The sequence below is a fragment of the Crocodylus porosus genome, unplaced genomic scaffold (assembly GCF_001723895.1).
Source record: "Crocodylus porosus isolate Cpor-Errol unplaced genomic scaffold, CroPor_comp1, whole genome shotgun sequence".
In the NCBI taxonomy this organism is placed as follows: Eukaryota; Metazoa; Chordata; order Crocodylia; family Crocodylidae; genus Crocodylus; species Crocodylus porosus.
In genome coordinates, this window is record NW_017728918.1 from 6,934,441 (window position 1) to 6,957,713 (window position 23,273).

The window sequence follows — 23,273 nt, forward strand, 5'->3', positions numbered from 1 at the left end:
AGATTAGACTCAGGCATGGGACTGACAATCGTTATTTAGCTTGTCCATAGAGGTATCCTAGAAAAGCGTTGCTCTGTCGCCTCCCTGGAAGGCAGGGCTCGGCCAACGTGTGTTTGCAGAGCCAGTGCAGTTCAGGCACAGGGTGCACAGATGCTCTCACGTGTAATACGGAGGGGTAGGTGGTGACAGAACAGAGGTGAAGCATATGAGAGGAAGTGTATGATAGAGGTGGAGCAAACGAGATGATGCTTCATCTCATTCCCAAACTCCACCAAGCCCTGAACGGCCTGGTCCCTGCCATGCTTTGCCCTGCAGACTTTGCAGTCCGTGTACTTGCTTCTGAAAAGTGACTGGCTTCAGTCAGCTAAGGAAAATTAGGTCTGGTCTTGAAGAAGCTCTTGAAGAAGCTTCCAGTCAACAAAATTAAGGCTTCCCTGCCTTAAGAGGAGGAGAGGAGTCTGATTTATTCTCTTCCACATCTTATACCGGTGTCATCTCCAGGCTCTTTGTACATCAGCTCTACTCAATGGCAAGACTAGTATTGGTTGGGTGGGTTTCTCTCCCCCTTTTTTCCTTGGGAAAACGAGGTGAGGTATCAGTTTCTTATTTGAATGTAATTTTTTTGTGCTGGTGGTCAGGGCCCCTTGCACTTGGGGTTAGAAAGTGGTGGGGTTCAAGGCAGGTTGTAAGTCGGGAGGGAGTTGGTTTCGACCATCTGCAAATCTAAGAGCCCGTCAGCCCCTGTAGAGAGCACGCGTTGTCCTTGCTCAAGCTGCTCCCCTTGCCTGGGCCACGGGCTCACGTGACACGGTAGCTGGTGCCATTGTGCTGTTGCGCTACCGCTGACTCCTTCTTGGCTTGTCTTGCAGGTATATCCGAACCATGTACCTGGGGATCCAGAGCCAGCGGCAGAAGGAACACCAGCGGCGCTTCTACTGGGCTATGATGTACGAATATGCAGACGTAAACATGTTGCGCCTCCTGGAGACTTTCCTCGAGAGCGCCCCCCAACTGGTGCTACAGCTCTGCATTATGATCCAAAAGAACCGTGCAGAAACATTACCATGTAAGTGCCCCTCGCGCCCGCCCCGACCCCACACGCACTCCTTTGCTCAGTGGCCGATGGATGTTTTTGCCGACGGTCCACGCGGCCTCGGCCGTTGCGTAAGGTGATGCCTCTGTGTACAAAACTCCTTCCAGGTCCCTGCTGCGCTCGCTTGGTAAATCTCTGCTCCTTCAGCTAGAGAAAACGCTCCCAGCTGAGCCTCTGGGCTACCAACGAGGTCTAGAGGGCTGGTTACAAGGCTGGGAAAGAGGAGATCCTTGGTTGGCCCCCTGGCTCTGCTACTGGCTCCTTGGCAGCGGGTGAGTCAACAGAAGCCTTCTGCACCTCAGTTTCCCCATCCGCGCAGATGGGACGGTTCATCCTCTTGGCCTCAGAGGGTTGCCATGAGGGCAACGTGGTCAATGGCTGTGCAGTGCTCTGTCTGCTCTAGCCCAGGCGAACTCCCTGAAAATCATCGTTGGCAATGAGGAAGGACATGCTGATGGGCATCACTCTTCTTGGGACAAGAGGAGGCGGCCACTGTATTGCCTCAGTTGCTGCTGTATGTCAGCCACTGGCAAATGCCGGTATGGCGTGCCAGGCGCCGTAGACGTATAGTGAAACCCACCTCAAACAGGAGCTTGCGGAGCCAGGGCCAAGGTAATTACTGCAATAAGCAAGGAAACACATTGCTAGGAGCCTTTAGCTTCCTGTGGCCATCTATGTCGGCTGCTCGGTCCTCCGAGGCAGTCTGCAGCCAGGCTTTACTGCCCACAGATGGGCTGTAGTCCCTGCCAACCTGCAGGCTCCTGCAGCCGGGCGAGCGCGGGCTGCTGCAAGCTTCTTCCAGCCGGCCTGCTACGTGAATGCACCGACTGCCGCCCACAGCCTGCGCTTTAGGACCGATGGGGATGTTTCAGAGCAACGGCCCTGCTTATTGGAGCTGACGTTCTGCGTGTAGGTGTCACTGCCTATTGGCATAGGTGCGACTATAGCCTGGCCCACTGCTACGTCCGTTGCTGAAGCAAGAGAGCCGTGCCTGGGTCCTGACAGTGCCAAAGGAGGCTCTGATCAGAGCTTGTCTCGCTCAGTCTTGTCATGGATGTGATGCTCATCCTCTTCCCTGAGCAAACAGGCCAGAGCCATCAGGATGCCAGCATATGCTTCCAGGTAGGGTTAGACACAGTGTCAGTGGGGAGTCACAGAGAGCCACAAAAAACTTCTGGCTGGAGGTTTACCGGGTCGAGTTTGCATCCTGAGCAGCAGACTTGTACCTGATGGGATTTACACCCCACGGCGCTGCAGCGAGGGCAGAGGGACTCGAGGTTGCGGCTGCATGGAGCAGATTGGGGGCAGGACGCTGCTGCAAGGGAAATCTTAGAAAGTTAGAAAGTTTGGGTTGGAAGGGACCTCAGGAGAAAGGTCACTGCCAGTAACCAGGTTAACCCTGCTTCAGTCTCGCAGCTGCTACCGACTCATTTGGCGATCCACAGGGCCAAGCCCTTAACTCAATGGTGGCTGCAGGTCCAGGGAAGGGTTAAAGTGCTGATGAGGCAGATCTGACCGGGGCAAATCGAGGAGCTCCAGAGCTGATCCTGCCCCGCTCCAGCCAGGCTCAGCCGGGAGAAGGGGTCTGACTCCTGCTGCCGTCCTTGGCTGAGACCGGCTCCCCAGAGCACAGCGTGGCTAAAGCAGGCAGGAGCAGCTCCCCCTTGCCCCCAGTTCAGGTGGACACAGTGGGGACAAGTGCAGCGGTGGGTGGGGGAGCAGGGAGAAGAGGACATGCCCCGGTGCATGGAGGGGAGGGGGTGGGGAGGGAAGATTGGAGGCAGCAGAGTAGTGGGGAGGGTGGGGAGGAAGAGTAGGCGCCATTGAGCAACGAGGGGAAAGGAGGGGACTTAGAAAAGTCCTCTGCTGCTGCTTCTGTAGCATCACTGTCCATGCCACTGCTTGTGGATGTGCAACTGGTGGTGACACCTCCCCTCATGGTCCCTCTCCTATGGGGAGACGGGGAGGCTGAGGGGGAAGGTCCTGCCCCCCACTCCTCTCCGCTCTGCCCTGAGCACCTGGAGGTCATGCCCTGGTCACCCATTCTTAATCCCATTATTGTTCCTGCTTCCACATCCTGCTACAGGTCTGCAAAGCTTTGGTTGTGATTTTTGGCTAATAGAAAATGTCAACGTTGAAAGTTCACCTGTCCCCAGCAAGATCTGCAACAAGACCTGGATAGGTTACAGGATGCGTTTCAATACTGGCAAGTGCAGGGTGCTGCACGTGGGCAGTAGAAACCAGAAGCACACTTATAGACTGGAAAACTCCCTTCTTGAGAGCACGGAGGCAGAAAGGGATCTTGGAGTCATTATTGACTCCAAGATGAACATGGGCCGACAATGCGAGGTCACGGTTGGCAGGGCTAACCGGACCTTGTCGTGCATCCACACGTGCATCTCAAGCAGGTCCAGGGAGGCGATCCTCCCCCTCTACATGACACTGGTCAGGCTGCAGCTGAAGTACCGGACTCCCATGATTATATGGTTCTATGATCTTTCCATTTCTGCATGGAGTTGGGCGAGAGACCAGCTGAGGGGTCCGGCGATCCTGGCATTCACCAGAGCGATGGCAGCCCCAGCTTGAGCTTCCACACCCCTGTGTAAATGCCTGGAGCACTGGGCTATAGCCCCAGTCTCAGTGTCCTATCTGCGCAGCTCCATTTTGCATCAATAATTAAATGTCCATGGGGGAGAAGTTAGAGTCCTTTCAGGGGAAGCAGTGTAGATGCATCCCTCAGAACATGCCCGTACTAGATTAGGTAGGTGCCCAGTGGCCAAGAGGACTCATGGTAAAGGTGATCTCTTTTATTAGACCAACTAGATTTTTGCAAAAAAAAAAAATCTTTAATTGCAAGCTTTTGGGCACAAGCAACCTTCGTCAGACATCAGAGAACAGATTGTAAATGTTCTCCTGGGTAGAAGTGAAAGTTCAGGAGGACGTTTACAATCTGTTCTCTGATGCCTGAAGAAGGGTGTTTGTACCCAAAAGCTTGCAATTAAAGACATTTTTTGCAAAAATCTAGCTGGTCTAATAAAAAATATCGCCTCTACCATGAGTCCTGATTGCTTTTTCCTCCAGACCTAATACAGCTGCAACCTGCTTACCGGACACAGTGGCCAAGATGCTTTCATAGACAATTTCCATACTTGAGCTTCCTTGTAGATTCAGGATCAAGGGCCTTCTCTGAATGCGACAGAGTAGGCATGTGATCCACACTCCCGATGAATGCCTTTATGATTGGGCTGGTGTCTCTTTTTTTCTATGACAGGCTTTGAAAGGGCTCCATTTTGTCCTGATGCAAAGCAGGAAATCGGCTGAGATCTTCCAAGTCGCTATGAGTTGGGAAAACCGGATCCCCCCAGCTCTCATGCCCGCACAGTGGTCTGCGGTGTTGCTCAGGGAGCTGAGGGTCAAGAGACTTGCAGTCTAGCCCCAGTTCCACCCCGACCCACTGTGTGATCCTGGACCATTTGGTTCCCCTTCCTACACGTTGGATTCCCTGCCTGTAAATGGTATAGCAAATGTGACCACCATCACACTGGAAGAAGGAGCTACAAGTATTGCATTCATGCAAAGAGCACTTAAACGTCTTCACACCAGCACAGCGTGACTTTACTATAGGGAACGTAGACACATGCAATCAATACTCAGCAAGGGAATGCTAGCACTTGGGATGTCGTTATTTTTGTGGCTTTCTGTGACACCGTGTAGCGACCAACCAAGGATTAGAGTTAAGACCCCTGGTTTGTCTTGGCCTTGTTTGGCTCTGTCTGCCTATCGAACAATCAGCTAATCAATCATCATTCCTTTCTACAAGGCGCACTTCAGTCCAACACAAGTACCGAGGAGAATTTGGGTGATATTCTTGGGCCTGTATAATACAGGACATCAGATCAGTTGAACAAGGAGCCCATCATGCCCTTAAAATCTATAAACCTAACCTGTTGAAACACCAGATCAGGGTATGAGTGCGTAGTTCATTGATCAGGTGGCTGGACTTTTACCATGCTCATCTCTGCCGCGCAGCGAATGGGTTTTTCCTCTTAGCTCCATCGCTCTCCAGGCTGCACCTCTTGCCAGCCAGCATCAGTGATCAGGCTGCGGCTGAGCGGTGAAGAGTCCTTCTCCTGCCCACTCCAATGCCCGAGCTCTTGAGATCCAGATGCGCATTTTCACTTTGCTGGCTCTGTGCACATCCGGCAGTTCTTTAGATGCTGAATGTGTTGCCCTGCTGCCACTTGAGCAGTGTGCTGTGCTGAGTGGGCTGAACACTTTGCTAATGCAGCCAGAGCTGCAAAGCTTCCTAGGAGTGACTGATCGTTCCTTGCTACGGTGCAAGGATTCACTGGGGCTACCTCAATTCGGTCACGTGCACCTTTCCAGCTCAGGCATGTCATTATGCAAAAGAAAAGAAAATGCCAAGCAAAATCATTGTAGTGAGGCAGACAAAAATCAAAGGAAAACGAGGTGTGATTCAACAGCGACTAAGTAAGAAAACACATTTCTGTTCAATGCATTTCCTAGGGCCTCAGCCCCGACACATTTTTATCAGCATGATTTGCATTGGTTTTGAACATCAAGGTAAATGACAGTGGGAGCCAGTAGCTCTTCTAAGGTAGCTGCATGAAGAAGGATGCTGTTACGGTCTCTTACCACTGGGCTGCAGGAGCAGGTAACAGCCTAGCTGCTTTGAGCAAAGAGCTGCCTTCGGGGTGAACTGAGGACACGCAGTCCCTGCTACCTGCATAATTTACAGTAGTGAAAGCTTAGCCCTGATCTAGCCTGGGGTGCTTGTGTACCCGATTCAAGGTAGCGGACCTGGTGGAGGGCTAGCTATAAGGTATTGGATCCTTTTTTTTACACCAAAGGCTTGTAAACATTTGGCCATGTCTTCGGCACAGGAGTGGAAGCAGGCACCTGCTTGCGAATCCGTTCCACCCTGCTCAAGTCCTTGAAACAAAACTGCTCTGGTAAGCCCTCTCCGAGCTGGGAGCACTCTGGTTTCCTGATCCTGCTCCGTGCTGTTCCTAGACTTTGACTTTTTGGAAAGTCCCGTTGGATATGGTCACGCAGTTTCTGACTCGTGGAGTCCCTTGACCCCAGCTCTCATTCTTGGTGTGTCCTGCCCCTGCCTCTGCCTCCCGTTATGCCCTGGCTTCAGCTTGGACTTCTCCGCACCAGCTTCTGACTCCCAAATATTGACTCGGCCCATGACTTGAATTCTGCCCCTGGATTTCCCTTCGGAGCTGGTAACTCAGTCTCTGATTCCTGCCCCCTGACTTTGCCTGTTATCTGGCTCTTGCCCTCTCTCAGTGGCCCAACTGCTGCTCCAGACAGCCTGCACCCCAGTCCTTACACTTAGGCTTAGGGGAGAAATGATGGCGTGTTAGACAAGACGATACACTCATGCATTTTCCAGACTTGAACAGGGTGGAATAGGCGTGCATTTAGACACCTAATCCACCTAGACACCCAATGGGTAGAATAGAGTCTGGTCCTTCCTATGTCCTTGAGCCCATTGCTCCTTGTCCTGTCATCTGCCCCCACTGAGAACGGCCCAGCTCCCTCCTCTTTGCAACCCCCCTGCAGGGAGCTGAAGGCCAATACTAAATCCCCCACTCGGTCTTCTCTTCTCCAGACTAAACAAGCTCAGTTCCCTCAGCCTCCTCAGAAGCATGTCCCCCACCCATTGAACCATTTTGTTGCCCACCCCTGCTGGACTGTCCCCAGTTTGTCCACCTCCTTTTTGCGGCGGGGGTGTGTGTGCAAAACTGGACATAGATTGGCCTCACCAGTGCAAACTAGAGGGGAATAATTACTTCCTTCGCTCTGCAGGCAGCATTCCTACTAGTGCAATCCAGGATGCCTTTAGCCTTCTTGGCAACAAGGGCACACTGTTTGTTCACAGTCAGCTTATTGCCCACTGTCACCCCCAGGTCCTTTTTCTGCAGAGCTGCTGCTTAGCCAGCCGGTCCCCAGCCTGCACCAGTGCATAGGATTGCTCTGTCCTAAGTGCAGGACTTGTCCTTATTGAACCTCATGAGATTTCTTTTGGTCCAGTCCTCCAATTTGTTGAGGTTTCTCTGAATCCTAGCTCTATCCTCCAGCATATTTACTACTCTCTGTAGCTTGGTGTCATCCGCAGACTCTCTGGGGGTGCACTCCTTCCCATCTTCCAGAGCACTGATGAAGACATTGAACGAAACTGGCCCCAGGACCGACCCTGCAGCACTCCACTTGATACTGGTGGCCACCTAGACACTGAGCCATTGATTACTACCCTCTGAGGGCGACAGTCCAGCCAGTTTTCTACATGGTACGTGGAAGAATTCTCCCTCCAAACTTGCCTAAGTGCCTCACTCAACCTGCCTCTAAAGGTGGCTGTGACACCACCTAGTGATCACACTAGTCCCATCTCACGCTGCCTTCCTGGCGCATGGACACCTGCAGTTAGCAAAAAACTCTGGTGCAGTTCACACTGGAGTTTACTGCTCCCAGGTGCAGCATTTACATGTGCACCCAAGACCACAGCATGTTGAACTGGGGTGGCTCAGCCCCAGTTGACAGCAGTTCTGTGGAGGGGTCAGGCTGCCAGCCCAGGACTGCTCCTGCCCAGCTCAACATGTTGTGGAAGGGCTGCCTGGGGCACAAGGGTGCTACGTTGCAGAGCTGTAGCACCCTCGTGCCCCAGCCAGCCCCATAACCATCTACATATGCATTTCACTGCACACAACTACTCTGCTGTAGGATAGCACTTGTGTCGAGCAGTACCATGCTACAACGGAATTAGTCTACTGCACCCTAATAGGGGTGCACGTGTAGACGGTCATGCTTTACTGGGGAGCTAATTAGCTCCCTGTAAAGTGCACATGTAGATGCACCCAGCATCTTTAAAGTCAACTCCTGGTGATTACAGTAGGACTTGACCACCCCCCACAAATCCATCATAATTAGCTGCATCAATTCTGCAGTGCTACCAGTGGGAAAAGGCAGCAAAATCAGATTTTATTTGATAAAGTGAGCAGACATGGCTCAGAAAAGAGGCTGGAGGAAGCTTATTTGAGATGGACCTGGTGATCCGCCAGTACAGTGATGCCCTCTGTTAGGAGGAGCACCTGAAGGGATGAATGGCTATGCAGGAAGTTACCATTGCTAGAGAGACACTTGCTGCTCTTAAACGGATTATTTCTTCCATTTAATTTCTCATGTGGATCCTTTAGACTTAATAGGATTTAAAAGAAAGCACTGATGTCCTCCTACTGATGTCACAAGTGCTTTGTGCAGTCTTTTTGCTGGGTATTTGCCTGTCTGAGGCTACCGCATTCAACGTGTCCACCGTGAAGAGACTTGTACACCCATTGACAATAACCCAACCTTGCAAATCCCTAACAAGGGCTGCTGTTGACCCAAAGGAGATTTTCAGTGTAATTCTTCATTATGCAAAGTGCTGTTGAACTGCATGGGATTTAGTGTGGTAGATGCCACTATGTCTATCCTGTAATAATCAGGATGAAGCCTTAGCTGTCGCTGTACTTAAGGAAGAAAAAAATTTTTACACCAGGTTTCAGGTCCACATATCAAAACCGAGCATCCAAAGTTAGGAACTTATGTGAGCACTTGGGTTTCAAAGTTGGGGGTACGGCTCCCCTATTGGGTTGGACTGAATGATTCACACCTGCATTAGCCTAGTCTGGAGTACTGCATCCAGTTTTGGCCACCATGCTTCCAGAAAGAAGTAGACAAAGTATGAATCCAGCAGTGAGCAACAAAAATTATTTAGAGGCTGAGAAAAATGTGACAAATCATGAACGTGTGGAAGAAGTGGCATCATTTAGTCTCTATTATCCAGAAAAGAGAAGTCTCAGGGGGATTCCCCCTTCAGTCTTCAACTACAAGGATAGTGTTTGTAAAGAGGAGGGTGACCAATTGGTCTCTATGTCCATTGGGGCTGGGACATTAAGAAAGGGTCTTAAATTACAACACAGGAAATTCAGGCTGGAGATTAAGAAGAACTTTCTGATTATCACAGTGGTTAAACATGAGAACAGGCTGCCCAGAGAAGTGGTGGGATCGCCCCATTTAGTCTATATTGAGTTTTTCAGTTTGAGTCTTGTAAATACAGATGATCCTGCCTTGAACAGATAGCTGAACTAGATGACCCCCTGAGGGCCCTTTCCAACCTATTCTTCTGTGCCAGTTTATCATAGATAAAGCATTTGAACTTATCTGAGGTCTTTTCATTTCCTTCCATGAGCCCCCGAAAAGACATCAGACCCCAAGGTGGCAAATCTCTGCTGGACTCCAATTCACTCTTCTTGCAGCGCTGCTGAAACCCCTTTGAGTCACGTCTCACATAGTTGTGTAAAGCACCTGACACGTGGTCACGGTTTAATGACAGCAAAACCAAGTGATACGTGCCACGACATGAGTGCGGCGCGAAGCAGAGCTTGCGCCCTGCAGGTCCCGGTGGCAGGAACGCGTAGTGCTTGCCAGCTTCAAAGCACTGTGCAAACGTGAATCAAGCAATCCTCACAGCAAACCTGTGGGTGGCATACAAGGAGAGAAACTGAGGCAGAAGGCCTGATCTTTCTCCGGTCGTGCAAAGGACAGCTGCCCCCCTGGCTGGGAAAATCATGCTTCTGCAGCCCAAATGCTTCTGGTACCCAGGTGTCCTCATCAGGAGCTCGCTCAGGTTTCTCTATACCACTGGGCCGTCTCGAGCGTAAAAACACCGCGGTGGCCGAACCGTGGCTGGAAGGCAGACATGCCTGGCTACTCTTCCTCCCTGCACTTCACTGTCCCGTGCTGCCTTTCACTGGCTGGTAAAGCATAGGGAAATGAATCTGTTTGAATCCACAGCTCGACCCTCTCCCCAATCCATAATGCACGATCCTCTGGATGAGCTGAGGTCACGTCTTCCTTCGTGGGGTGCGCCAAAAGCATGCACCCTGCCTATTTCTGTCCCAGCAGAGGAGCACAGAGCCCAGGCTGCAAGAAGCTGTCTTGAAAATGAGCCAGCAAAAATATTCAACAAGCGGTTTCTGAAGCTTGATGCTCATTCGCATAGTGGGTTTTGGGAAGCTGGTGGTCATGACCTTAAGGCGCAGCAAATTTACCGAGCCAGCGAAGTCGGCTCCTGAGATGTCTTTTGTCTAACGTGGCACTCGACTGACCCTTTCGTCCCCGATGCCCTCCGTACGTTCACATTTTCACACAAACGCTCACTGGTGGTAGCACTCCTCAAACCTCAGCCATTTCCCTGTTGCAGGATCCAGCTGATGAGTTACTCGAAGGTGCAATGGGGATTTGCAGTAGGGAAACGAACGCATGTTTCAATCTCTGAGGCAGTCCAGCCTGCTCACTGGGAAGCATAGGGAGGATCCAGTTTCAAACTCAGTTCTGTATACGGCCGAATTTCTGGGAAGAGCCAAAGCGCTGGGGGTGGAGCGAGCAGGGAACCGCTTACAGCAACACTCAAGTTGATGTAGCAGAGTTGAGTTTTGGTCTGATATGAGTTGCTTCAACCATTGCAGAGTGTATTGGTGCACAGAAACCCCCCCCAGATAACCGAGATCCCTAGTGTCCCTGCAGTACCTGATTTCTCTAGTGCCTGCTACCATGAGATTGCAAGAGAAACACTTGCTGCACGAAGTCAGGCTCAAATCACGGTATCACAACACTCACAGCAGTGTTTTGCCGGTGTCACTTAATGAGTCCAGCTCTGTGTGCCACTGTTGAGATACCCTTCCTCCTTCTTTTCAGGAAACAACTCCCCTTACCTGCAGTTTACACTGGGACATTGCACCAGCTCACACACACAAACAAAAAGCATTATAAAGGGTAAGGTGACAAAGGGGAGCGCTGCCGACACGTGTCCTCTAACTATACCGGACAAAGTGCCCTGACGTTGCCCAGTGAGTGTGCATCCAGGTTGAGTTTTTTGCCCCCTCTCTAGATTTCTCTTAACTGATCCAAAAGCATTGCCAGGACCATGCGAACGAAGTGGGTTGTTTTGCATTTGGCATCACTCCTCTGGACCAGCCCTCCAAAGAGAGAAACCCAGGAGAGTCAGCCTTCGACGCCTCGATATGCTATTTAAAGTGCTGGGAATCGCCTTCCAAATAAAAGTGACTATGTTAAGATGCTGGATTTACCTGTGAGTGGAGGGTCAAGTTTCTGAGCTGATCGCAAATGCCCGGGCGGAGTGGCTGGTTTTGTACAGGATAAAACCTTCCTACTCCTCCTACCTAATGGAGCTGCTCTTTTAGGTTGAATACAAGAGATTCGGGTTGACCGCTGGAAGCGTCGAACCTGCTGAACACCGATGTGCTGGGGGTTTCATTGCAAGGACTTGCAGAAATGATTCAGTCTAGCGTGCAGGAGTTTAAGTGGTTTCCCTTATTTCAAAGTACTGTGCTTAGCTGTTCACAGAGCTCCCGGGCTGAGCAGGTAGGGATGCTTCTGACTTGTAAAGTTTTGTCAAGGCTAAAGGGCCACAAGAGGTATCAGGTACATGCAGGGAAAAGAGTGAGTTAAAAGCGGAATTACAATGTGATTTTCTCCCTGCTATTGAAATGTTCTCCTGAATGAGGACTCAGAAAGCGCAGCCAATAATTTCCCCCTTTTCTTTTTGAATTAGTTTTTTCATTTCCATTGCTCTGGGAGCAGGGGAAGAAGGCTGGGGCCTTGAGCCTACAGTCAGACCTGAGCCAGGCAGAGCTGCACGGCTTGCGGCGGGTTACATGTGGCTCCTGTTAATCTGATTTCAGAGCCAGGGGCCTAACCACGGACCTGGGGGAAAGAAAGGAAAAAAGAAGCAAATAAAGAAAGTCTGATGATGTGGGTACGGCCTGCAAAGCGCTTCAGGTGCAAGTGCTGGGGGAGATTTTCAAATGTCGAAGGCGGGCTGCGAGGCCGAGACTGAGCACTCTTTGAAAATGCTACTGACAGATTTTCATGAGCTCGTCTCCCCTCTCTCCACTCCCTGCATAGCAGTGCCCAGGACAAGTGTCCCTGCTAAGACAACTTCCATCCGTACATAGGACAGACATTAGACCTAAGAGGCATTTAACCCGTTGGGGTAGAATTTGCTGCCCCTCAGAGGTGGGAGTGGGCTGGGGAGATTATACACGTCGCACCGTGACACACCGGTCGGATGGAAAAGATCAAGCAAAGCTGTATGGGCTATGCACGCACGGCCAAAGCATGTGTTAAAGTGAATCTCATGGCACTGCAACGATCCTGGGTGGACGTAATGAGAGGCCTCGGTCAGCCGGCTGTGCTGGGTCCCTGCATCTCTGCGTTGAGCTGATGTTCTGGGGACACAGCCCGAGCAGAGGGAGAGAAAGACGGGCAGCTGCTGTATTTGCAACTATGGCCGTGAACACACCGAAGGTCGATAACGATGAACGTGCCCTGACATTTTGGACTGTCTCTTTGAAAAATGTACATATGTAAATGAATGCCTTCTTATGCTGCAGTGGCTTTCACGCTGCCCCGTCTCTCTCAGAGCGTGTCTTTACTGCAGAGCTAGCTGAGGGGATTCGCACGCGCATCTGAACCCCCGGATTAGCTCACTGGTACCGTTTCTGTGTGTGGCTGGGACTTCGGGGGGGAATGAATACCTATGGTTCGTATTGCGGTGAGCAGAGCTGCTCACTGCTTCTTTCTCCGTGAGTCATAGGAAAGTTTGCCTGACCGTCTCAGCATGCAGGGAGAATTGTGGGAAGACCCTGGAGGACTATCAGCACTTGGATGCTGTCTGCAGTGTCCTCACGAACAAGTGCATGGGTTACCAGGCCCAGTGAAAGTGCTGCTGCACACTCAGCAGGGCTGAAAACCAGAGCTGTGAGAATAATGGAAATTTTGGCTTGGTGAAATATGGAAAAACCTCATTTGGGTCCTCCCATACCACCTTGTTTGAGCCAAAACAAAATATTTGATTTCATCGTTGGGTTATTTAGGCTTTTTTTTTTTTTTTACTTCTTTTTAGGAGTAAAACAAAGATTTTCCTTTGAAATGAAAAGATAAAACACTTACTTAAAAAAATGTTAAAGACAAAATGTTTCAACTTTTTCCAGGGATGTATTTGGTAGCAGTGTTGGTCTGAGATAAAAAGAAATGCAAAAGGCTAAAACTCTTGGCTCAGAGATGATACCTTTTCTTTGACCAACTATGAAACTGCAAAAAAAAAAAACATGAAAATGCAGACTTTTAGCTGATTTTGGATTATAAACTTCATTGCTAAACAACAAAGAAAGATTTCTACGCCTTTCTGCCCTCTGACACCACCTGGGAAGAAATCCTGCCTTATCTGCACATCAAAGAGCCAGTCACACAAAGGAGCTCTCGTGGACCCAGGGGAACAGACATCCACCTGCAGCTTCTTCTGTGCAAAATGAAGTTTATTTTGTATCTGTGGGGACTTTTACCATCTTTAATTTTCCCTCAGCCTGGAGAAGGGCACGCGTGCCTGAAAGTTTGCAAAGTTTTATTTATTTTCTTAGCAATTTCTTAGTTGTTCTTATAAAAGGGATCATCACTGAACCAGGAGTTTTAGTTTTTAATTTTGATTTTTTTTTTACGTTTTCCTCCCTGCCTTGTTTTGGCCGAAAGTGATCCCTCCGATTGGACCTAAATTTGCTAATGATCCCTGCAAAATTAAAGCCAGCCTATTCCAGCACTAGGTTTTTTGTGTGAAAAAAGAAGGACATTAGGGCCAGCGTCTAACTAAGAGTCTAGATTGACTCTGCAGTGAATATATACACAATTTCTGGATCTGCATGTCTAGCAAACCCATTGCAGAAAATTTCTGTCCAGGTAACCAAAGCTTGCATTTTCCCTTTTTGGAAACAATCCTTCCATCCCTAGAAAACCATCCCTCCATAACCAAGGCAACGTGCTAACTTTTGTCCCTTCCCAAATTAAATATCGGTGATGGCTTTTTAGTTTAGTTTCCTTCCATACATGCCTATGCACACGCTTACTTGCACGTGGAATTAATTAAATACCCTCTTTGATGACCTGTGTCATCAATCATAATTAATAGCCATCATCCTTAGTGATTTCAGACACCCCTTTAAAACAAGGGTGGCTCATCAAGTGACCAAAGTGATGGGTGTTCCCCATCCTCATGTGTAATAAATGTATGGCTCTTTGGGTAGAAATCACTGTTATCAGATATATTTTTAAGGTTGCGTTTGGTTCAGAACAGTAAAGTAAAGGAAGGGCAAGCAAGGTGAATTCAGCAACAGAACAGAGATGTGGTAAACACGTTGATGAACTAGCCACATCCTTCTCCTCCTTTGAGTCCCCGTCAATATACCCACCTTAGAGGATGGGTTTGTTGGAAGCTCACAGTTCTTCCAGTATAGAACAAGTCCCAAGTACATCAGCCTGTGTGTGCCAGCCTATTGCTGTGCACATCCAACTGGGTTGTTGGTACCTGTGTATAAGCTCTTTGACAATCGGTGACCAATACTGACCAGCAACCCTTCTGAAAATAAATTGTTCAGTAGTTGGAGCAAAGCACCCACAGTTTTTTCTTCTCATTTATCCTCTTTCTTTATTACCAGCAGAGGCAGGACTGGCCTACAGTTAAAAGGGCTTGCTGCTATAGTGATGCTGCCAACTCCTTCCCTGGAGATGCTCTTATTCCAGCAAAAAAAAAAAAAAAAAAAAACTTTGGCCAACATAATTGAAACCAGTTCCTCTAACAGCATAAACTGCACTGGTAAAATGTTGCTGACCTAATTAGACAAGGCTTTGGAGAGATGAACAACTATACCAGTGTGACTTACAGCATTTCTGTACACTAAATTATTCTGGGATCAGGAAGGGACAGATGGACATCTATCCCTGGGTAACTGAATATAGCCAGCAGCTCCAGTTGCTCCTTACAAACTGCTGCTCTGAGCTGGCCACAGGCAGATGACAGGGGACCAGTGGCAGGAGACTGATGTAGCTACACAAGGAGTTTCTTAGATGCGTCAAAATGAAAAAGGAAAGCGCTCAGGGAACGGAAGGAAGGGTGAGTCACTAAGGAAGCATACTGAGTAACAGCAAGAACTTGCAGGGACAAAATCATGAAAGCAAAGGCAAGAATGAGGGTGATGTTACATGTTGCAATGTAGACCATACTAAATCTATGGAATATTAACTGATGTTAAAGTGGGAATGTCCTGTGAGCTGTCGCACATGAAGGGTTAATACCATTTCTTGGCTGCCCAGTTCTGTCTTGTCACTAGAGGACTGGTGAGCAGGGGTGCGGCTAGGAGCCAGGACCTCTGGGCTCTCTCCCTGCTTGGCGGAGGGGCAGGAACGGTGCATCCAGGGATGCTGGAGGCCTGCATATTGATTGTTTTATCTCCATGGAGCAGACTGTAGTCACCCTAACATGAGCTGGGTAGCACAGCCCAGAGTTAACCTTCACCTGAAGTGGCATAACTGATATGCTCAGATGGCACTAAGCAAAAGTTAATGGACGGTAACATGCTGGCACTTGCATTTTAAGTGCCCTTACTATGGTCAAAGTGCAATGTGTAACTTTACCCTCTGTTACACCTGGAGAGGGAAGTTATAGACAACAGGAAGGGGTTTCTGTAAAGAAACAATGGTTTTAAATTGCAGCAAAGTAGATTTAGTTCAGATATCAGGGAAAAATGATATCCTCACCATCAGAATGGTAAAGCAAGGGAGCAGGCTGCCCAGGGAAGTAGTGATATCTCCTTCACTGAGGTTTCCAAGACGAGGCAGGATAAGCATTTGATAGGGATTGTCTGGAGATCACATTCCCGCATTCATGCATGGGGTTGGGCACCTCTTGAGGTGACCTCCAACCCTGTGATTGTATAACACCAAGACCAGTATACCCTACACTGGTGGGGTATGTGGAGTATACACCTGCTTCCTTCAGGGGGAATTTAATCTGGGTTAGAGATGTGCATCATTTCCTTTCAGTCTGCGTGTGATTTTGATTACACCTATGTAAACATGCTGTGGGTCAAAGCTCAAAGTTAAAGAAGTTCAGGTTTTTCATACTCCTGTCCAATATAAAACTTTAGGTGTAGACCAGGCCTTAAGGTATGGAAACACATACCTTTGGAGCCTTGTCAAAAGGGCAGTGGCTGTTACATGTGGACAAACTGGGAGCAACGCAAATGTAGCAAAACCGTTCCAACTTTAGCACTGGATGAAGCAATGCCATTTGGAGTGGCTATCACTATTAATGGTAGCTGATGTTGTGGAAGGAACATTAAGCCTCCCAAACCAGTTTAAGTCATTATCTCTTTCTCTTTGGGAGACATAATATAGAGGGCAGTTTATCTCACATCTACTGACTGCGAGATATGTATGCCTTCTTCAAAACCATGAGGTCCTAGCCACGGCCAGAGAGAGGACGCTGGGTCTGTGCCAGCCTGGGGTTGCCTATGTTTGGTGGTTAGAGAGGAGATAAATAGGGAGTAGATGTGATGAGAAAAATAATACGTAGGAAAGGAGTTCCCATGAAGTTTCATGGGAGTTTATACACCTGTGTGACGCTTGGACAAAACCACGTATTTCTCTAAAGTTGCATTGAGGCGACCTGGGTAATGGTGAGCAAGTCACTTGGTCTTGCAAGGTGCTGGTCATTCATGCAAGATGTTACCTGCCCACAAGAACTGAGGGTAGCACTCACGACCTTGTGGACTGAACCCTTAGGGCAGGGGTGGGCAAAATGCGGCCCGTGGGCCAAAAGCAGTCCGCCAGGCCATTTTATCCAGCCCGCAGGGCCCCTTAAAAATTTAGAAAATTAATATTTATCTGCCTCCGTGGCCCTCGATGGCTTACCAAAACTCAGTAAGCGGTCCTCCGCCTGAAATAATTGCCTGCGCCTGCCTTAGGGCCATCTCCATTGTAGGTCTGAGGCTCCTTCCCTATCTTGGAGGAGTGTTGTGATGCTTAACTATGGTTGGTGGAGCATTGTTTGATCTGTTGGTGAACGGGGCTGGCAGAGTTGCAAGGGAATCTGTCCAGTTACTTCTTTATTACTCCTGAATTCTATTTGTCCACGTAAATCTATGACTAGAAACGTGAGGACGAAGAAAGTGTTCCCTTGCCAGGAAGAATGAGGAAACAAAAAGGGTCAACAAAATAATCTTACAGGAGCAAATGTAAAACAGGCACTGGGAAGAATTTCTCTGAAATCAAAGGAGTCGCTCTCGTGTGTGGCCATTGTGGGATGAGAGTAAGTCCCTTTCTAAAAAAAAAAATTAAAAATAGATAAGAATAAGACCTGTTGAAGAAGCAGATTTCACACTGAGCTTCAAGGCGTCTGCAAATGAATGCACCACTTGGGAATAAAAATGATGACAGGCTTCTCAGCACCGAAAGCTGACTCACCGGTGAGCAGGTGCCTCTTGTCACTGGAAATTAGCACTTAACGTGAAGCAGGCAAGGCCACCACGCTAGAGTTGGTGGAAGGGTTCATGTCACAGTCTGAATACTTACTGTGGTGTCCAGTTCACCTGAGAGAATGTTTTGTATCTTCCCATTTTTTTAGACCAGTCGTCAGGAGAATTAATGTGAAAAAGGAAATAGAACATCAACTTGATAGGCATCTTTTTCAGTTTTAATGGGACAGACACCACAGTGAGTATTTAGGGACTATCATATGGTAAGTACATTACAATTGCGGAAAATAACTGAGCTGGTAGATTATTTATGAAATGACATGTGTATCCTTTTGAAAGACCCACTTGATTTCCTCAACAGGCCAACCCCAAGAGCTAGGACTGCAAGCGCACGCTGTTGGTTTTCCATCCACAATGTGCCAGATAGCTTTGAACACAGCCGTTGTAAAGTTAAATGCAAATGCTTAACCTGAACAATGCAGACCAGTTGATGATTAAATGCTTTTCATGTACTGCGTTTTTCTAGTTGATTGTGATTTGGTCTGGTTTTAAGGGAATTACATGTCATTTAAGCCTTACCTGCAAATATCGACTATTCAGAAAGAGGTAAATCATATAGTCTTGGGGGATGTCTTAATTAGATTCTTGCTATGTCTTTTTTTATTTATTTTTTTTATTTTTTGAGTCGTTCACATCAGAATGAGGGAACGCACGCTACTAGTTAGGCTCTTCCAAGTGAAATTCAGCCTACCCTGGAGGATTTGACTGCAGTTTTATTGGCGTATAGTGCTTCTACCCATCCGTTTCACTGGAGGGGATTCTGCTCAATCTCCTTCTCTGGGCCAGTACAAGCTTTTTCCCTACAATATACACTAGTATTTTTGTCCACTTAATTTTTGACTGTGCCAAGCAATGAGGCTTCTGCCCCTTCCCCAGAGAAGTCAATAAGCTCTACAGTCAATGAGCTCTCGATGTAAGGAAGGTTTTTTCTTCCTTGTATTTTGACTGCTTTTTCCCTCTCTTGATTGTTTTCCAATACCTCTTATAATTGTGGTTTACTGATTATCAATCCTTGTCCTGCCTATGAAAACTGCTTTTTCAAGCAGTTAAAATGCACATTGTCTAGGGGGGGAAAAATGAATTACAGCTCCTAATCCTCCTAGTACTGACCCAAGAGGGTAGATATAATATCCAGGTCTGGGATGATCTATATTCCCTGCCCTTCCACAGGCTTTCTGTAGGGTCTTGGGCAACTCTAGTAATCTCACCATGCCTCAGATCCTCATCTGTAGCATGGGGATAATGTACTTGTCCATCTGACATCATGTAGGTAGGTAAAACCTTCAGTATTGGGAGCTTCTCAGATACTACAGTGATTGTGGCTGGGAGAACTATTGGATATATAGAGAGGCAAGAATTGAAGGGCAGATTTTTAAAGGCCTTAGGGCTTTTATTTCCCATCAGTGAAAGTGAGATTGCTAAATTACTTTAAAAATTTGAGCATTCATCCTAAGAGATGTTGACCACACAGTGTTTCAAAAGGTGTTGAGTAGGAGCGGGAGGCACTCAACGTCTCATAGAGGTTCTCCTCTGCTCCCAGACCTGAACTGTCTGCCCAGGAGTGGTGGAAATTTCAACGCTTATTGACATCAGTGAAAGCAAATGTATGCAGTGACTGGGAGCTTTGGAAAATCCCACCCTAGAAAGCTTTCTTCACTAAACTACAGGAGCTTAAAAACCCCAGTCAAACCACATGAAGCAATGGAGGGCACCACATAAAGAAACTAGCACATGGCAGCAGTTACGGCACCACATTATCTGAGATGAAGAAAAGGAAAAGTATGTGTGAAGAGGAAGGTGTTAGATGTGCTCTGTAGTTTGGGCCTGAGGGGGAGGTACAGTAGTGTATCAATAGACAGCTACACTAGATTGTAGATAGCAATGCAGAAATCAGATAGTATCAATGCAGATACTATCAATGCAGATAGTAGATTGCAGATTGTAATTGTATATAGCAATGCAGAAATCTAGGTCTACTCTAAAGAAACATTCACCTTGATCAGAAAGTGTTAAGACCTTTTCAGGTTCACCTATAAGGAATGTGGGAATTGCTATATTGGTGCAGACCTCTGGTCCCAGTATCCTCATGATCACCAACACCAAGGAGAAAAATGAAGTCTTGAACGAGTGCTTTGCACCTGTATTCTACCAGTCTAAGAGCGATAGCCTGCCGAATGCAAATATGATGCAGAATAGTCACAGTAGGGATGATCAGTGATTACCTACCAACAGTCAATGTAGAGCTGGTGAAAGTACAGCTAGAGAGGCTGGATATCTGTAAGTCAGCAGGACCGGATGAAATCCAACCGAGAATGCTGAACGAACTAGCTGAAGTTGTCACAGGACTGCTGGCGAACCTCTTTGAGAATTCATGGCGCACAGGAGAAGTCCCAGACATGAGTGACTGGTGCTTCCTGAATCTGGGGGGGCACCTGCAGAAGCCACCGATAGCAGTGGCCCTGTTGGGGGGCACCAACACTGACACTGTCTCCCACCCCGTTCTCATTAGAAAGCTAGGCGACTGTGGCATTGATGTCTACACAGCCAGATGGATTGCAAATTGGCTGAGGGGCCACACTCAGAGGGTGGTGGATGGGTCCTATTCGACCTGGAGGGATGTGGGCAGTGGGATTCCCCAGGGCTGGGCCCTTGGGCCCGCACTGTTCAATTTCTTTATTAGAGACTTGGATGAGGGAGTGAAAAGCACCCTGTTTAATTCGTGGATGACATCAAGATTTGGGGTGAGGTGGGCACGCCAGAAGGGAGGGACAGGATACATCTGGACCTGGACAGGTGACAGGGGTGGGCGAATGAGAATAGGATGGGATTCAATACTGACAAGTGCAAGGTGCTGCACTTGGGCAGTAAGAACCAGCAGCATACCTACAGGCTGGGGAACTCCCTTCTCACCAGTGCAGGAGCAGAAAGAGATCTTGGAGTCATTATTGACTCCAAAATGAACATGGGCCGCCAATGCGAGAACATGGTCAGGAAGGCCAACCGCACCTTGTCGTGCATCCACAGATGCATCTCGACCAGGGCCAAGGAGGTGATCTTCCCCCTCTATGCGGCACTGGTCAGGCCGCAGCTGAATTACTGAGTCCAGGTCTGGGTGCCACACGTCAGGAGGGACGTGGACAGCATGGAGAGGGTCCGGAGGAGGCCACTCGCATGATCGGGGGCAGCAGGGTAGACCCTACAAGGAGAGGCGACAGGACCTGAACCTGTTCAGCCTCCACAAGAGAAGGCTATGGGGGGACCTGGTGGCCATCTATAAACTCACTAGGGGAGACCAGCAGGGAATGGGAGAGACCTTGTTCCCTGAAGCAACTCCCAGAGTAACAAGGAATAATGGCCATAAGCTGTTAGAGAGTAGATTCAGACTAGACATTAGAAGGCATTAATTCATGGTCAGGGCAGCTAGGATCTGGAACCAACTTCCAAAGGAAGTAGTGCTGGCTCCTACCTTGGGGGTCTTTAAGAGGAGGCTCAACGATTACCTGGCTGGGGTCATTTAAGCCCAGTTTTCTCTCCTGCCCAGGGCAGAGGGTCGGACTAGAAGATCTGCAAGGTCCCTTCCGACCCTACATCTATGAATCTATGAATCAGATGTCCAGATGCACTGAGCAGTGTTCCCACTGGTTTTCCTCGTTTTAACTATGTACCTATAGAAGGACTTCTTGTTGTTCTTGATTTTGGTTGCTAACCTAAATTCGGTCACCACATTTGCTTTTCTAATCTGCCCCCTACATGTGTGGGCCAATCTTAAGCAGTTCTCCTTGGGACCTATTTCTAGCTTCCATTGTGGGTGAGCCTCCCTTTCCTTTTTTCAGAAGACCTGCAACTTCCCTATTGAGCCAAGATGGCCTCCCGGCCCCTATGCCACCTTTTTTGCATACTGGTATAGACTACTTCTGTGCACTAAGGACTGGGCCCTTGAGGAGCAACCACTCTTCTTCTACACTCTTTGCCTGTGGTCTATGATCCTGTAGGGCATTCCTCACTAAAGTCCTTAGTTTATTGAAGTCAGCTTTTTTTTAAAGTCAAGAATTTGTACCTTACTGACAGATTTCCCAGCCCTACAATAGACGGTGATCACTGTTGCCCAGGTTACCCTCTATTGTCAGATCACACACCAGGTTGTCCCCACTGGCCAAAACTAAATCTAGGAGCATATTTCCTGAGACAGGTAGAGTTCATTGATACAAGTCAGGAATGTATGTGACCGGTCAGATCGGGCTGAGTGTTCTTCCCAAGAGATGTCTAGGTAATTAAAGTCACTCATGATGACCATATCCCATGCTCTCGTAGCCTCTTCCAGTTCTCTGGAGAATTCCAGATCTAGCTCCTCATCTTGATTTGGAGGTCTGTATTATATTCCTACAGCTAGGTTTCTTTCAGCATGTCCCCCCCACCGTATCTTGACCCAGAGGGTCTCAAGCCACCTTTCCTTAGTACCAATTTCAGCTTCCAATGAAGTTTACTGCTCCTTTACATATAGAGCTACACCTCCACCCTTTTTCCCAATGTGATCTCTCCTATGAATGGTGTGGCCCTCTATAGCTACAGTTCAGTCATGGGTAGAATCCCATCAGGTCTCTGTTATCCCTATCCCTTCTGGAAAGCAGGAGGGCCAGTTCCTCCTGTTTGTTCCCCATGCTCCTGGCATTTGTGTACAGGCATTTGAGCCCTCTGCTGGAAGTCCTCAGTTTTCTGTCACATTGAGGGAGCTCCACTCCCTCAGCTCATGCTATAGTGTCCTTCCTGTCTTCTTCTGTTGTAATGGAAGTTTGTTTGCTGGCCCCTGGCCTCTCTCTTCTTGTTGTCCCCCTGTCCACCATCCTGGCCAAGAAAAGAACCTTCCCATTTGATGTGAGCTGCATACCGTCCCATCCCAGATCTCTGTCTCTGCAGTTAATACTGTGGTCAAGGAGGCCGAAACCTTTTTGGTAGCACCATCACTGGAGCCTTTGGTTCTCCTCTTCAATACATCCATCTTCCCTAGGCCCATGGCCTGCAACCAGGAGGATGGAGGAGAAAACTACCTGTGCCCCAAACCCATTAAGTCCAGCCCCCAGAGCCCTGTAATCACTCATGACCCGGCCAGGATTGCTCTGAGCCGTGTCATTCATGCCCACATGAATGAGGAGCATGGGGTAGTGGTCGGAGGGCTGGACAAGTTTAGGAATCCTCTGTGCCATGTTCTGGATACGGGCCCCTAGGAGGCAGCAGATCTCATGGGCCAGAGGGTCAGGGTGGCAGATTGCTCACTCTGTCCCTTTCAGGAGAGAATCACTCAACGCAACCATCCTGCGTCTCTTCTTAGGGGTGGCAGCTAGCTGCCTCCCCTCATCCAGAGCCGATGTTTCTGCTGATGTCTCTGCTGGTGATGTGAGAATTGCATTAGGGCTGTGCGAAGCTTTAGGTGCTGATTCCATTTAGAGAAGATTCAGCCTGATTTGGTGGCCGAATCTCCGAATCTGAATCAAATCAGAAGACTAATAAAAAGGTTTGAATCAATTTGAAGCCTCCATATTGATTCAAAGAAGATTTGGAGAAAGATTCAGAGATCCGGTGATTTGAGCAGTTCCTGCTTGCCACTGCAGGGACCTGGACTCAGGCTCCATGCCAGTAAGTACAGGGTGGGGCAGGGCTAGAGGAAGGGGAAGGGGACCATGGGGGGGCCCCTGCCAGGCGCCATCCCCTGCTTGCTCCCCCAGCCCCCC

The 23,273-nt window shown here is 48.6% G+C and overlaps 1 protein-coding gene across 1 annotated transcript in view; it reads left to right on the plus strand.

Moving 5' to 3' along the window:
- Positions 1–866: 866 nt before the first annotated feature.
- The window catches only part of XKR6 (XK related 6), a 30,419-nt gene continuing 8,012 nt past the window's right edge, over positions 867–23,273 (plus strand). Inside the window, exon 1 of the mRNA XM_019537193.1 lies at positions 867–1,066. Coding sequence (XP_019392738.1) covers positions 883–1,066 — 184 coding nt within the window. The 5' untranslated portion in view covers positions 867–882. The remainder of the gene's footprint in view (positions 1,067–23,273) is intronic.